This window comes from Micropterus dolomieu, linkage group LG14 (assembly GCF_021292245.1).
Source record: "Micropterus dolomieu isolate WLL.071019.BEF.003 ecotype Adirondacks linkage group LG14, ASM2129224v1, whole genome shotgun sequence".
Taxonomy (NCBI): Eukaryota; Metazoa; Chordata; class Actinopteri; order Centrarchiformes; family Centrarchidae; genus Micropterus; species Micropterus dolomieu.
The window spans coordinates 7,841,701-7,856,943 of NC_060163.1; the positions used below are offsets into that span (position 1 = coordinate 7,841,701).

At 39.3% G+C, this 15,243-nt stretch overlaps 1 protein-coding gene across 1 annotated transcript in view; it reads right to left on the minus strand.

Annotated features, from left to right (window-relative positions):
• Positions 1-756: 756 nt before the first annotated feature.
• mapk8b (mitogen-activated protein kinase 8b) overlaps positions 757-15,243 on the minus strand; it is a 27,236-nt gene continuing 12,749 nt past the window's right edge. Inside the window, exons 3-8 of the mRNA XM_046069713.1 lie at positions 13,947-13,999; positions 12,869-13,051; positions 9,570-9,694; positions 8,385-8,448; positions 6,925-7,002; positions 757-5,738 (exon numbers count right to left, since the gene is read on the minus strand). Of these exons, the coding sequence (XP_045925669.1) occupies positions 5,539-5,738; positions 6,925-7,002; positions 8,385-8,448; positions 9,570-9,694; positions 12,869-13,051; positions 13,947-13,999 (703 nt within the window). The 3' untranslated portion in view covers positions 757-5,538. The remainder of the gene's footprint in view (positions 5,739-6,924; positions 7,003-8,384; positions 8,449-9,569; positions 9,695-12,868; positions 13,052-13,946; positions 14,000-15,243) is intronic.

Sequence of the window (15,243 nt, forward strand, 5' to 3'; positions counted from 1 at the left end):
TAATACACATTTGTGCTAAACTACAGTGCCAGTGTTCATTGTAATGACGAAGCATGTCCTCCCAGTGCAACAGTGTCTCTTCGATGTTCTTTTACACAACAATGAGGCTCTTTGGCACAGAGCAAAAAGCTTGTCAGGCTTTGGCAAAACAGCCAATACTAGTTAAATGCATTCACTGCTGGTTTATTTTGTTGAATTTAAACAAAAAAAAAGAAAAATATTGATAACCACCCTTATCCTTTAACCTGGACAGCAAAAAAGCTATTTCAGGGTGTAAATAACCAATTTAAGCAATGAACTCTGCTTTTTTAAATAGATATTTATATTTACTAATGACCTGACACACTGTCATCAATCAAGTGTTTAAGTGAAATGGCACACCGGTTCACCGTAGTATTTAACACTTTGGCAGCTTCCATACATTAATAAAAATGATGCGTGTTTCAGGTACACCCTTCAGCTCCTTTGAAAGAAACGCTTCTGGGTGTCAGATCGTCCTTTGGCGGATCTAGCCTCTGTATTGTGTCAGTGCTGACTTCATCTTGCATAAGCAGGTGTAAAACAAAACAAACCCTCATAACCACTAAAGACATCACAAAGGTTTAAGAAATTATCTATTTGCCCAAATCAAAAGTGGAGCCATTAAATTTATGAATTACCTCCTTTATGCAACCTACTGGATTAGTCAATGTTAATGTTGTTAGTTAATGTTGATGACTTGTTACTACAGGAAAGAAGACGACATACAACCATAAATCAAACTGAATTTCTTTTATTTGCAGTACATTTTTTATTTATTTATTTTTTAAGATGTGGCATCATCAGATCCCAGTGCATGTATTCTAGTAGTGCACTTCTTCGTTGCGGTTTTTCGGAACTCGCAGATCCAGGAATTCTTAAAACTACTTGCATGGCTGGATTCACTAGCAAACATTACAAACCAGCACCATACATATAATGATTTCTTGTAGGTATTTACTCATTTTTTGTGTTTATTAACATTATTGTCCTTACCACATTCCAAATCAAAATCTGTTAGTCATGTTGTGACTCAAAGCACTTTCTGTCTCTGCGTCAAACCTTGGCCAATAGATTTGTTTGGTGGGTAAGACTGATTACGTAACATCATGACTATAAACAAGTCACAGAAATAAAAACTGATCTTATTCATAAAAAAAGAAAACATGGATTGACAGTACCAAACATTTTCTTTACCTTCAGGAGAAAGCTAACAAAGGCTAGGCCCATCACATACTACTAGCACAGTTTGCTGAAGGTATTGCACATTTAGTTTAAAAACAAAACAAAAATGAACAAAAAATACATATAACAATTCTCTTACTTCTAGGTGAAGTATACATAATGTACAAAACTAGAAGTCTGTTGAAACCGACAGTACACTTTCAAATAAATAAATAATGGAATCTGTTATTCACACGTCTTCGATAGCTAATTCTGCAGGCGACTAAGTATATGCAAGAACTGGCAGAAATTCAGCGTGAGGTAGTTCATCAAAGCAGACTTAAATCAGAATGACATTTTTGGAGAGATGCAGTAATTATAAAAAAGCAACAACAACCTAAAAAGAAAACAAAAATACTCCAATTAAAGTCCCTAATGTTGGGCTAAGAAAATTAAGAGCACTTTAGACAACAGTGTTTTTCTGATTAGTTTAGCTAATATGACAAATGGGCTAATATAACAAATGGATACATACCACTTACTTTCCCTCTGCTATTACTGCCTTCTTACAGATCTGACACTGCTTGAGTTAAAGTTTTTACTTGTCTGTCAAAATACTCCTATACTCCTGACTGAAGATTGAATTTAGCGTGGTACTGTACTAACCTGGCTCTGCAGTTGCTACCACTGCATTTTACTAGCAAATTCGTGATTCTCAGTGATTACCAAACCTTTCCTTTTAAATTCTGGTGACTGCAAAGAGAGCAGGGGCCACTGGCACCAGCTGTTCGTAACTTCAAACTTAGCCTAGTACATACGTGTTTCTAAGGTGGAGATTTATGGATCACAAAATTAAAATGGGTTGCACCAAATAAACTACATCATACATAGAGTTACTAAATATTTGCACCCAGCAACCACCAGGTTTAACTGTTGCATAAGTGACAAAGCTAACATTACTTTGCTAATATATAAATTTTTAACTGTTGCCTAGCTCAGTGACAAAGCTAACTTTTGCTTGCTAATATATTAAATGTTGAGTAGCTCAGTGACAAAGCTAACGTTTGCTCGCTAATATATTAAATGTTAACTGTTGTGTAACTCGGTGAAAAAGCTAACATTTGTTTGCTAATAAATTAAATCTTAACGGTCGTGTAAGTGACAAAGCTAATGATTGCTTGCTAATATATTACCTGTTTAAAGCGAACTGAAGAGTAAAAGACAAACAAGACATATGGTCAACACTGACCATACACTTGATAAAATGCTGTTTAATAATGATGTAAATTGGGAAGGGTTTTACAAATTAAAGATTAATTCTACAAATAAACACAAAATACCTCAAATTACGAAACATTATGCTAATAATGATAGACTTAATGACCACATAAATTGAATGTAAGTGACGTATTTCTTGTATTGAAACACATTGTCGCACTTTCTGTATGCATTTATAAATAAAACAAAAACAAAGTCATACCTACATTTACAAAAAGGACTGGCTGTTACATTAGTATATAAATATGGTTAAGTCTACTATAACTGTAAATTTTGGAATTTACGCACTGCCAAGGTTTCTACTCACTAAGACATTCCTTAGGTTTTAATGGTGCAACACGATTTACTAAATCTCTAGTTTGAAACTAGCAAGCTGTTACTAATAACTTGGGCGCACACACACGCACACACACACACACACACACACACACACACAGTAATGGATTTGTGAACTGCTGGTGCAAGTCCAGAACAGAGAAGGAGACATAATGCAGGATAAATTTAGAAATCATGCCGTTAAATAAATGGTTACGTCTGTGGTTAGCCTTACATATTTGGCGCACCATAACATGCTGCGTAAGTACAGTACAGCACAGAGCAACAGTACAAAGACAACCTTTCTTGCAAACTTTCTAGAAAAATGTCTTTATCAAAGACCAAGACAATGTTAACTTGTTTGGACAGTACAATACATCCTAACTCTGCCTCTTGTAGAAAGGAAGTTTGGTTATGCAAACATTTCTATCAGGCAGAATGCGCTGCGTTAAACCTCAACAGGCTGAGCAAAAATTTTAAATTGAATATAGCACGGACTCTTGTTTTATTAATTTATGACCATGACATTCATGATCGTCAGCAAACATTCACACAACTTGCCTGGATAGCTAATATGGCTCGTTTAAACTTGAATAACTATGGTTCAAGCGATTTTTCAGCTAGTACCACAAGTGTTACATAACTTTAAACTTAAAAGCTCATTTGCCAGAAACACAGTGGTTGTGTGGCTCTGCCTCTCGGATATGTCTTCATAATTGAAGCATCAACTTGCCTTCCAACAGGAAACAGTATCCAAAAACACCACAAAATACTGACAATAATTCAGTTCACTCATTAAGTTTCAGCCAGTAGTTGAATTTTAAAATACCTATTCTGTTCATTCTTCTTTCTTACTATCATAACATTAAATTAGTACTCAAAGAAAACCCAGAAAACTGTTATTAACCTATATTTCGGTTGCTGTCACTGCAAAGAAACACTTCTTTTTACTTTGATGAAAGACCTTGATAAAACTGCCTTTTCTTCTGAAATTACTTAAACACATGCTTAAGCATCTCAACGTATACGCATATCACCTTCTTGCCCTGCAAAGACACCACAGTCTCTTGCTCAAGGGTCAAAAATCAAAACAAGTAGAAAAATATACAATACATTTGTGAGAACTACAACCCCATCATACATCATTGGTTTGATATGGAAACTACTGTTGTTATCCAGACGCCATAAAACCCAAGACTAATGAAGACACTTCCTCCCAGGTACTCAGGAATGAATGACAAACAACAGGCACTTTTCCTTTCAAAGCAAAATCAAAAACAGTCAAAAAGGGCACTATTATTGCATACCATAAGAATATTTTGTTTTCTTTTGACTCTGGTTGTTTGTGCTGCTGTTTAACATGCTAAGTTTCAGGTGCTTTGAGTTTTATTCATAATTGCAGGCAAGTCTGGTACACAAAGTGTTTTGCCATCTTTTAGAAAAACCACTTTCAAATTTCCAGATTCACAAAAGCACATTACTAATAACAGGATCTGGTAGTAGGAGGCAGACATCTTTTCACACTGTTCCATCAGGCTGCAGAATCACTATTGCTCCAAGAAACCCAATATCAACACGTTCACATGCGTTCTGAATATCACAATTCCCTACTTGACTGAAGCACATTCGACATAACACCGTCACCGATTTTACAACCTCACACAACTTTACATCTCAAAAGAAAAAACTCCCAAAGCGCGACAAAAAACATTCTCAAGTCCCAAACTTGTAGCAATACCTCGCTGTCAGAGCAAGCCAGTGGAGAACGTAAAAGAGCTCCGTGTATCCAGTCCTCCAAAGCAACTACCACTCAGTTTCATGTCACACAGCCTGTTGCAGACAAGAGGAAGAGGTACTTCACAGGACTTAAAAATACAGAAGACAGAAATTTCCATGTTATCTTGCAGGACTTAACTTTGCCATTATCATATCCATTATCAATCCCTTAGCTTAAATGTTGAAGGTAAAATTAATCACATGGTGAGTGAAAATCATTTTTAAAAATCCTATCACGTCTAGAACAGGAAGTGAAGAATGAGCAAAAAATTAAATATCTGTAGGAAGTAGTAGTGACTCACAAGAAAAAAACATTTTTACAAGTAAATCTACATGATCTTAGTTAAAAAAAATTGGATATGTCGTATGCATTTAAACCAATATCCATATTAGGCAAGACAAAATATATAAGGGGAGTACTAAGACCATACATTTGTCAAATCAATTATTAAGTTTCAATGGCTCACTGCAAACTTGTATCGAAGATAAAACTACATCTACCATAAAATCTGTACAAACTCAATCTACATTTATATGGCAAGTTGTAAAAGCCGTAGCTTACAGGTGAAACAAATGACTTTCAACAGAAAAAATAGATCACATTAAAACATTTTACAGATATTTCTTTATATTCTCACTGTCGGTCAATATAAACCGGAACATAGTGAAATCATAAAAATTCTCGTCATCTTCTTAGGTTTATGAAAAATTAAGAAATGCCACAATAAATTACAGCTAGGACTCAAACAAAAAGAAATCCTAAAATCCAAAAAAAAACTAACTGTAATTCAAAAAAAGACAAAAAGTCTGTCCTTTCAGAAACCAAAATATTTCTCAAACAGCTAGCTGGCTAATCGCTACACTACTGAAGACAAGCACAGAGAGGAGGTTGGGGGACGCAAATGCAAGGGGCGGGGCTAGGAGCCAGTGTCGGCATGTGGTCGGGCTAGGCCCAGGACCAGGGCCACGGGGAGGTGTAGATGATAGTCATCTGCAGCAGCCCAGGGGGCCGGTGGCTGTAGAAGCAGCAGCAGCGGCGGCGGCGGCAACAGCGTCAGGGCCGGCTGTCTCCAGGCTGCTGTCGGTGTCGGTCAGGGTCGGGTCGGTGGACATGGAGGAGACGTCGTTGATGGAAGTGTAGGAGGGCGTGGAGGTGTGGTGCTGGGGGCTGCTGCTCACTGTTGCACCTGTGCTATGTGAAACAGGAAAAGGCCCGAGGTCAGCCATCGAAGTGAACGCGCTGCTGAACTTTTGTCAAATTGTGGTTAAGTTAACTAAGTCTAGGTAATGCAAGTGAGATGGTGCTCTTTTACCTTGTATTCAATGATGCGTGTGCTACGTTTCACAGTATAATCTAAGCTGTAATGTACATTTTACCTGCAACCACAGTGAGTTAACAAGATCGTTTTCCGTGTTAGGTGTTCAAGACAAGGAAAGATTAGACAGTGGCAGGGACTATTTTGCCTGACGGCATGGCCCCATTTACTGTTATTTTCTTCATGAGCTCTCTGGTGTTTCACAAGATCCACATTTTGAACTCACATCAATGTAATAATATCACAGCCAATGAATGACTCCCACAGTTCATACTCATTTATACAGCTCATGAAAATGTGTCAAGGTGCACTTGTTTTTTATTTATGGGAGATTTGGGGTCTCAAGTCCAACCCACTTGCATGTCTTTGGACTGTGAAAACTAAAGGAATGCACAAGACATTTTATTAAATAAGGATTGGCTTCTTGTATTGATGTCACTGAGCAGACATGCTGCACCACATCAGGATAATATCTGGGGTAAAAAATTTATTTAAAACAATACATTTGGCAACTACTTCTCTTTACTGTTTTCACATACCAAATTAAAAGTAATGAAATTAAAACAATGTAAACAGGCCAGAGTCTCAGAGGACTGGTTTGGCAATTACATAGATCAGAGACAGTTTATTGTGCAATTATATTATGCCATACATGTTATGCTGTATAAATATTCTGCTTAATAATGCTGCGTCACTTGTAGATTTATGCCAAACCTAAGCAGGGTCATAACAAACCATGTAATACATGTCTAACTAGACAAATAAGTATGCTAATTTAGTCACTCTCCAGCCCACGTACAGTATGACTCCATTAGAGGAATTACCAAAATTTAGTAAGCACAAAGATGAGCTCCAGAGTGTAAAACACCTTTTCGACAGAAAAGTTATAACCACATGAAATGCAGAGGTGTAACAGTGCACTGGTGATTGTTTTATGGGCACAGGGTGTGCTGCATGTCACAATCTTGATTGTTTCCACATCTTCAAGAGGTAAAAAGCTCCCTTTAACATGCAATCTCTCTCACACATACCCACAGACACACGAAACTCCACTAACCTATCGACGCCGGCTGTCCCCTGATGACACCATTCTTTGTCCTCTCTTCCCAATCCAACACTTCTTTGTATATCAACTCTGTAACAAACACCACACAATCATCACAGTAAGGAGGAGAGAAGAAAAGAGGGTGACAGAAGCATCACACAGCGACCCCATTAGAAAATATCTGATTTTTTTCAGATTAATTTTGAAGTTTACTCATTACGACTACTCTATTATGGCAAAAATCCTAATCACGATAATTTGGTCAACACTGATTACTGATTGACTATCAGAAACATCATGCATTTTTTTAACTTTCCAACATTATTAACTTAAAACAGCATGTCAATATTTCACAAGCACAGCCCAGGTAGAGCAACTACACCTGGTGTTGTATAAGAATAAATAATGTCTAACTTGTTAAGCTATCACTACAGGAAAAGTCCACAAGCTGCTAGGCTAATTGTGTAAAGTGCCACAGGCTTAAGATAATAATGGTGACTAGCAAGTTGTAGCAGTTAAAACCCCTGCCATAGCTGTAAAGGAAAGGTGTGCACTAGATTTATGACACAAGACAAAATAAGTGTCATTGCAAACCGGCATGTGGAACAATTGTCGGTTTATATCGATTATCTTGTTTTATGATCACTGTAAGCCAAAATCATAAACTCAGATTAAAATTCGATTAATTGCAAAGCCCTACTACTCATCACCATTTTGTTCTTCAGTCATTTTCTATAACTATGATCTGTTTTCTACTACTTTGGGAACTTAAAAAATTGCCAATTACTAAGATCTAAGAAGAGGAAGATATGTGTGTGTGGAATCCAGAAACACCAACACGTCACACTCCAGGTGTGAATCTCCTGCCTTTGTTAACACTCTGTCAGCACAGAGGAGGAGGAGGAAGAGGTTTAAATGGAGCATCTGCATGAAGGAGGCATGTCTTCTTCGTAAGTAATTTTCAGTTTACATGTTGCATTTAAGTAACATTATTTGTAAACCAAACGTCATTTTCTGTGTGATGCAGTTCTATGCTGATGATACTCCACTATACGCTCCACTGAAATCCAGTAATAATCACATATCCCATACTTAGCCTGTTTTTGAGCTGTTAAGTGTTATCTCTTCCACAAGCACAGATAAACAATTTAGCATATGTATATAAAAATACCACTGATTGACTTTACAGTATAATATTTGATTTTCTACAAGAGTTTTTACAGATAATCTGTAATTACAACTAAAATGTCACATTTCAGGCAGGACATGTATGCAACATGTGCCTCAATCCTAGTGTAACATTAGGACTGGCCATCAGACATTAGTGCATTTATGAATTCAGAGTGAAGATTCAATGTCCTGCAGGCTGCAAAGTACGAGCACAAACCAAACATTATGCAACACACTGCAAAAAGCTAAGTACTTGTGACAGCTTATCAAAGAGGAGAGGAGTAACAGAGGATGTTTCCTACCTTTCCACTCCTCCACTGTGTGCTCTCTCTCATCCAGCTGCTTGTCTGTGATCGCGGGTGGTGGCTGGAAATAGACAGACACGTGTTATCTATATATTTCAACAGATGCTCATTATTAAACACACACACACACACACACACACACACACACACACACACACACTAAATGATGTTAAGAATCAAATTTAAAAAGGTCCATTTTGTATTCTTTACTGATACTGCCATTTACACAACCTGTAGCTTTTGCATGTCTGTTTGTAACTATGTCTAAATACCAGATCTGAGCTTTCAGTAATTTGCCACTGTGAGCTTAATGCACATTTTCATTCAAACTAAGCACTACAGCAGGTGAATGATGAGCAAAACTCAAACTAGAGAGGAGAAACTCAGCAGTAGCACCCAGCTCACACTGAAAACCTACTGACTCCGCTAACTGATGCCACAAACCTCTAAATCAGGTGTATAGCACATACTGAGCTAGAATAACCCAACTCAAAGCCAGCCGTGGGATAAAGTTAACCGTCAATGGAGATTTGATGCATTTATACAGTGTACAAATCTGCACTTTCCAAGGCTGTGCTGTCAGTTCTAAAGAGTCCTTTCATGCCAGAGAGGGGATGGGAGGGAAGAAAGCAACAATTCACCTCATCTCCCAATCTGCCTGATAACAGGAAAAATCAATTTGCACTGGCTGAGTTATTGTGTTTCAAAGGAGAATGTGGTGGATTGACACCAAACCATCTAGACAACATAGCAGTGGGGTATTACAGTTTGTAGTCCTTATACCTAGATGGGAGTTTAAGACATGGATTCTTTTAACATCTTAACAGGGGATTTAGTAGCTGAGCAACATTAGCCTTCTACTTCTTTTTCATGTGTGCGTGTGGTGAGAAATTATAGAAGAGATGTTCGTACTTTTCCAAAATGTACCTACATTTCAAACCTTAAAAGCCTCCTTCATGAACACAACATTTTCTGCTAAAGTTCGAACTGTTTTGGTTATTTCACTACAGAGATTTTTGTATTTGTGTTTTTGTCTGTGCTCTTCTGACTGGATTTGAAGTGGGCGGAACTCAGCTGGAAAAAGGTGATGTCAAATATGTTGGTGAACTAGACATTTGTGCAGCTGTTTGCTTCTGTCGAGCAAATTAAATTCTCATTTGGTATTAATTAGAGAGTACTTACTGCCTCTACTTCAGTCGGGTCATACCACACGTTGATATAAGGGTGCTGGAGAGCCTCGTCCACCGAGATCCGCTTTGACGCGTCTATTACCAGCATCTTGGATAGTAGGTCTCGGGCTTGACTTGCTGAAAAGAATTTGTGCCAGTAAAAGAGAAAATGAGTGGGAAATGTCACATTTTAAACCAACCAGATTTCCATTCCATAGTCACTTGCTAATGTGATGCATGTTCTGCTGAATCAGGACACAATGCAGGGAAGGTCCATTCAAAAGTGTTGAAGTCCCCCTCTACTCAAAAATGTGTTTTCATTACTGTTCCTCGACTGTGATGTGTGCACTTCACTATGCAGAATGATGCATGTGTGGAGTTTGATACTAATCTCTCTAATAAAGGCCGGAATACTGTGAGTGTGTGTGTTTATATTTCGATTATGTCGAGAACTGTTCATCCAATTGACCTCACACGTGGCGGTTGTGTGTTGCTGCGGACCCAATGGGGGTGCATTTGGTGCAATTAGGTCACATAACACATTCAGAATTAATAAACTATCGAATAAACTACAGTACAGCGTGAGCTGCTCTGCAACAGCGAGGGTGGGGTACACTCGTAGGGGCGGGGCTTATATACTCCGAAGTGATAGTGAGTTGTTGAAACGGAGTTACCACACAGGTTTGATATTCGTTAGAAACAAATGTGTTGAGAGTTTGATTTGATGGACTGAGGGAGGAGTTGCACAGTTAAAAAATCTAAATTGTTACATCGTACCAGCTGGTACGGGACAACGTCACGAAGAAGGGTGCAGTTCTCCAAAAAGTAATGGGAGCTTATTTAACTCTGTGTAATTTTCTCATTAATAACATTATGTTCTCATAAAAGCATTTTATGTGCAACTCAGATGCATAACAAACATCTTGCTTTCTTGTGCATCCTCGTGCATGATACAAAGAAAACGGGGACTCACTCGTACGAACACTAAAAGCTACACAAAAACATTAACCTTGTGTATCATATGTTCTGTCTGGAAGCCTTGCCAGCATTGGCTATCAAAGCTTTCACAGCCAAATGTGAACATTCAATGCATGCAGTTTAACAGGAGTACTTCAGGAGAACACACTGTTGTCACATATTCCTTCCTCAGTAAATTAATGAGGACAGAAAAAGATGAGCTCCTTTTTTTCCCCCCTCGCCACATCTTGCAACAGCTCCACAGCACTTGCTGCAAGTGTTCCCGTCATCTTCTCTCCATTTACACATGAACACGCTTGAGGTAAATTCCTCTTCACAGTAAACAACTTGGTCCTGAACTGTCAGCCTCCATAATAAGTGTTTAATCTAAGGCAGCAACTGAAAAGTGATTTTTCACTTGGGCTTTGCTGTCAGCAGATGTTTGTGAGGCAGCAAATGCAGAGTGCCGCTATATGGACGAAAAATTCATCTTTATGCTTTGCAAGTGCGTGCTTACATTCTCGCTGAGCCATCTTGGACCTATTATATTAATCCTTCAATTACAAAAGCGACCATTTAAAAACTCACCCATGATAAACAGTACCAGCTTTAAAAAGTATTTTGTTCACATTTCAAGCAGTAAAACTGAAGCATATTGTGGCATAAAAGCCGTGGCTCTTATTCCTTGCACCTTCGGGCATGTGATTAAACAAGAGTTACGAATCTAACTACAGTTCTATGAAATCTTGATGACTGCCAGGGACAGTGCTAAACACTGGATGTCATCCGTCTTGCGCAGGTCGTATTTAATGTCAGTCACATGTGACCTGGGATGATGTAGGGCGTAGCGTATTTAAGCCCATAAGTAGTCATAATGAAAGATGTAACTTCAGAATCTTGCCAACATTAACAAAGAACTCTGGCTGTCATCCAAAATTCATAGAACCGTAGTTACATATGTAACCACCAGAGGCAGTGTTTCAAACTGCATGACTATTACCAACATAGTCACGAGGAATCCCACCTTACTGGGAATAGCCTGAGTGTTCCTGAAGGACAGCTGCCGCTACTGTATGTGGAGCGACATTGACTTGAAATGGGCAAGGTGCATGGTGGCTGCAGTGCAAATCTCACTCAGAGGCGTGACACTCCTGGTAGAGCGTCCACTAATATTAAGGGGCAAAAGCAGTCCTCTTGAGCTGTATGCCTCCTCAAATACCTCAACAATCCACATGGAAAGCCTCTGTTTAGATAGGGTGAAGGGCTATGTCTTAGGCAGCCTCCAAGGATGCCCTTGACGCGCTTCCCATCCGCTGGGAACATGTGTCGAAGCCTCTACGTATCCAGGTCTGTCCTCACAGAACTGTTAACAGGAAGCCCTCATACATAGGGCACCCTCATCCCATCCTTGCATAGTAAAGATCCTAACCGGTTGATCTACCCCAGTTGCAGCCACCTTGCCAGGAGCAAATATTTAAATTCAGCAAACTCTGAGGCTAGCGTGTCAACTTTAGCTGCAAAACAATCCACTTTCTTGGCCTTTTTCCTAGGTGGGGAGCTTCAAGTGGTGGCCAACTATGCCCAATCGTCACATTTGAAGCTACACAGATGGAGTCAGCTGGCCTTCAAGCTGCAGTCCTTCTACCTCAGCTAGCTTCAGTTCCTGCAGCTTGAAACTGCAGTTTCAGACCTTCAGACAGCCCCTCATTTGGGTGTGTAACACTGAGACATGTGGGGCGTTCATCATGGCCATTTAGCAGTGGAGCCATGCAGGAGCAACAAACATGTATCCCCAACATGGTGGGGCTGCTTATTTTTGTGTTTTAATACTGAAACTCAAATTAAAACAACTCCCTCACTTAACAACAATACAATAGCTTGGATAACCTTCTGCAATAAAACCCGCCCACAGGAACAACTATGAAGTAAGCTTTACCCATCAGCTAAGTCACTTACTGTGGAGCAGTCACTCTCATATCAAACCTAAGGTGGTATCGGTCACATGCTTTCAAGCACTCACCAGCCTAGCTTCAGAGCTGGCAAGACACCTGACGCCTATTTGTAACTTCTGGTGAGAGTACTGGAGAAAACACCTGCCTAACATCCAGTGTTAGGCACTGCCTCTGACAGTCTGAAAGAATTAAATAGAACCACAATTTAAATTTGCAAGTGGTTCCACTTCAGGCTGGATGCACCTGTAGTAGATAAACTAAGCACCAAAATGGTTTTAACTCACTAAATGCTAAATAGCAGGCACTAAATTTATATCCTCACACCCACTTTCTTGTGCCTTAATAAACCTTTACAAGATTATTTTCACATCATGGGCATTAAAAGAGGCGACAGCATCTTTACCTTTCAGTTTGTTGTGTTCAGAGTCTGCAGGAAACAGAACATCAGGGAAGAGCTTCTCGAAGCTGTAACCAGCATACCGTGGCCTGTTCTCCACGTAGGTCCTCACTGACTGGTTGAGCTTCATCAGGAACTCCTGAGACGGTGTCCCCAGCTGTTCGATCACCTTATTCCACTGGTCGATATCTTAAGGTTACAGTGTTAAGAAAAGCACTGGGCTGGATTTGGAAAAAAGATCTGCGGTTCCAGAGTTGGGCTGGGTCATTTTGAGAAATATTTTGAACTAATGAACAATAAAAAGAGAGCCATCTGTAGTTTCTATGTCTCGTATTACATTGTTCTGCTTGGATATGTTCCTAAAATACTATTATATTACTTAACAAGGGATGTAGAAAAAAGCACACCAGACCAGCTGTTAAGTGATGGCTTAAGATTAGAGTACATTATTGGATGAACTGTGGGAACATTCTTTACACGAAAAAATGTACATCTTATATTATCATCCAGCTACATCTGGGCTGGGAAAAAAAACCTACAACTTACAGCTAATTAAGGGGCTTTAGCTCTCCCAGTAATGAAAGACAGTTATAACACAGTATTAGCTGGTAACTTGATACAGATGTGTTTTCTTGCTGGTAGATCATGAACATGAACTCATGGATATTGCTTTTTTTTACAGTTTTATTGGCTACACGTTTTATTGGCTGTAAAAGGGACACGTGAGCTCCTTTTGGGTCAAATAAGGTGTCAGTCAAAAGGTCAGAGTTCAGCAGCTAATTTTAATACAAGATATCGCATTTGTTTACATCCAAATCGGAGTTATTACAGTTATAATGACATACTAGCCATGCCTGCCAGCAAATATGAAACGATGCGGCAGCAATCCCTGGGGGTTTATTGATTGAATAATGTGTTTTGGACTAAATGTTTTTAATGGATTGGATCGTCTGGAATTTTCGACAATCGTCACAAGACCATTTTTGTTGGAATATAACCGATCGGTAAATTACAATGAGGCTTCATAAGTGAGTCGCGTCAATTTTGATTGTACTGGTTGGTCTGACAGACGCGCTGATTGTACCCGCTGTGGTGATCTTGAAATAGTTTGCATTGGTCAAATCACAAGGATTTAAGCTTCCAAAGAGGGTATCATATGAGTATGAAGTTAACATAGCAGTTGTGTGCACATACTGAAAGCTGCCGTCAGCATGATGGCCCGTGGGCGGGCCGTTGGAATGTTAAGAGGTGCAATGACTGGTAATCACTCACATGACAAAAGGCTGAATGGCTGATAAAAGAAATACCTAGCATTTATGAATGGATTGACCGGGTGTACAATATTGTATTGGAGAAAACTGCTTGCAACTTGAGAACCTAGAGGGATACATTTGTTCAGAACTGGACATAATGTGTATGTTTTATTCATGCTTTAAACGTCTTCATGTTCACATAAAGGTAATTTTATGTAGTTATTGTTTATTCTTTAAAAGTCAATTAAAAGAGAATTCTTTTATAAAATAATAATAGAGGCAATCGATGTTTTGAAGAGGGGATTATCTTCCTGTTCCCGTGCAAGAAATATAGCAACAGAACCCCCCTGGCTTAAAATAAAATCTTTAATTTTTTCACACCACAGCCAATTTATGATTTACATATAGGATACTACGGGAAATTAATTAACTTACAGTGCCACAACTACGGAAGGTCAGGGAAGCGGTGGCACCCAACCATAATTACCCAAGGTAAAGTGAAAATCAATTTCATTTATAAACATCATCCTAAACCATAAATTCTATTAAATAATCCAACGAAGGTTAAAGTCAAGGGCAACTGGACTTGGTTGAAGATACTGGAAGACGTTTCGTCCCTCATCCAAAGGACTTCTTCAGTTCTGACTGACTGGCAGGGAAACTCAGCTATTTAACCTAAGACAGATGCTGGTCCACCCCAAAGACCGCACACCCAAACACAAGAAAAGCAATCTAGTGTATGCGGTCCAATGCAGTGAGGAATGCACAGACCTGTATATTGGGGAGACTAAACAACCACTACACAAACGCATGGCTCAACACAGAAGGGCCAACTTCTCAGGTCAAGACTCTGCAGTCTACTTACATCTGAAGGACAGAGGACACTCGTTTGAGGACCACCAGGTGCACATTTTAGACAGAGAAGATGGATGGTTTGAAAGAGGTGTCAAGGAAGCATCTACACCAGGGTCGAGAAGCCGTCATTGAACAGAGGAGGGGGTCTACGCCACCACTTATCCCCCACTTACAATGCTGTCCTTTCATCACTTCCCAGGAAACTCAACAAACGTAACCTATTGACCTCAGGTGAAGATACCAACGATGGTCGTTCAGTCTTGGCCACCGGTA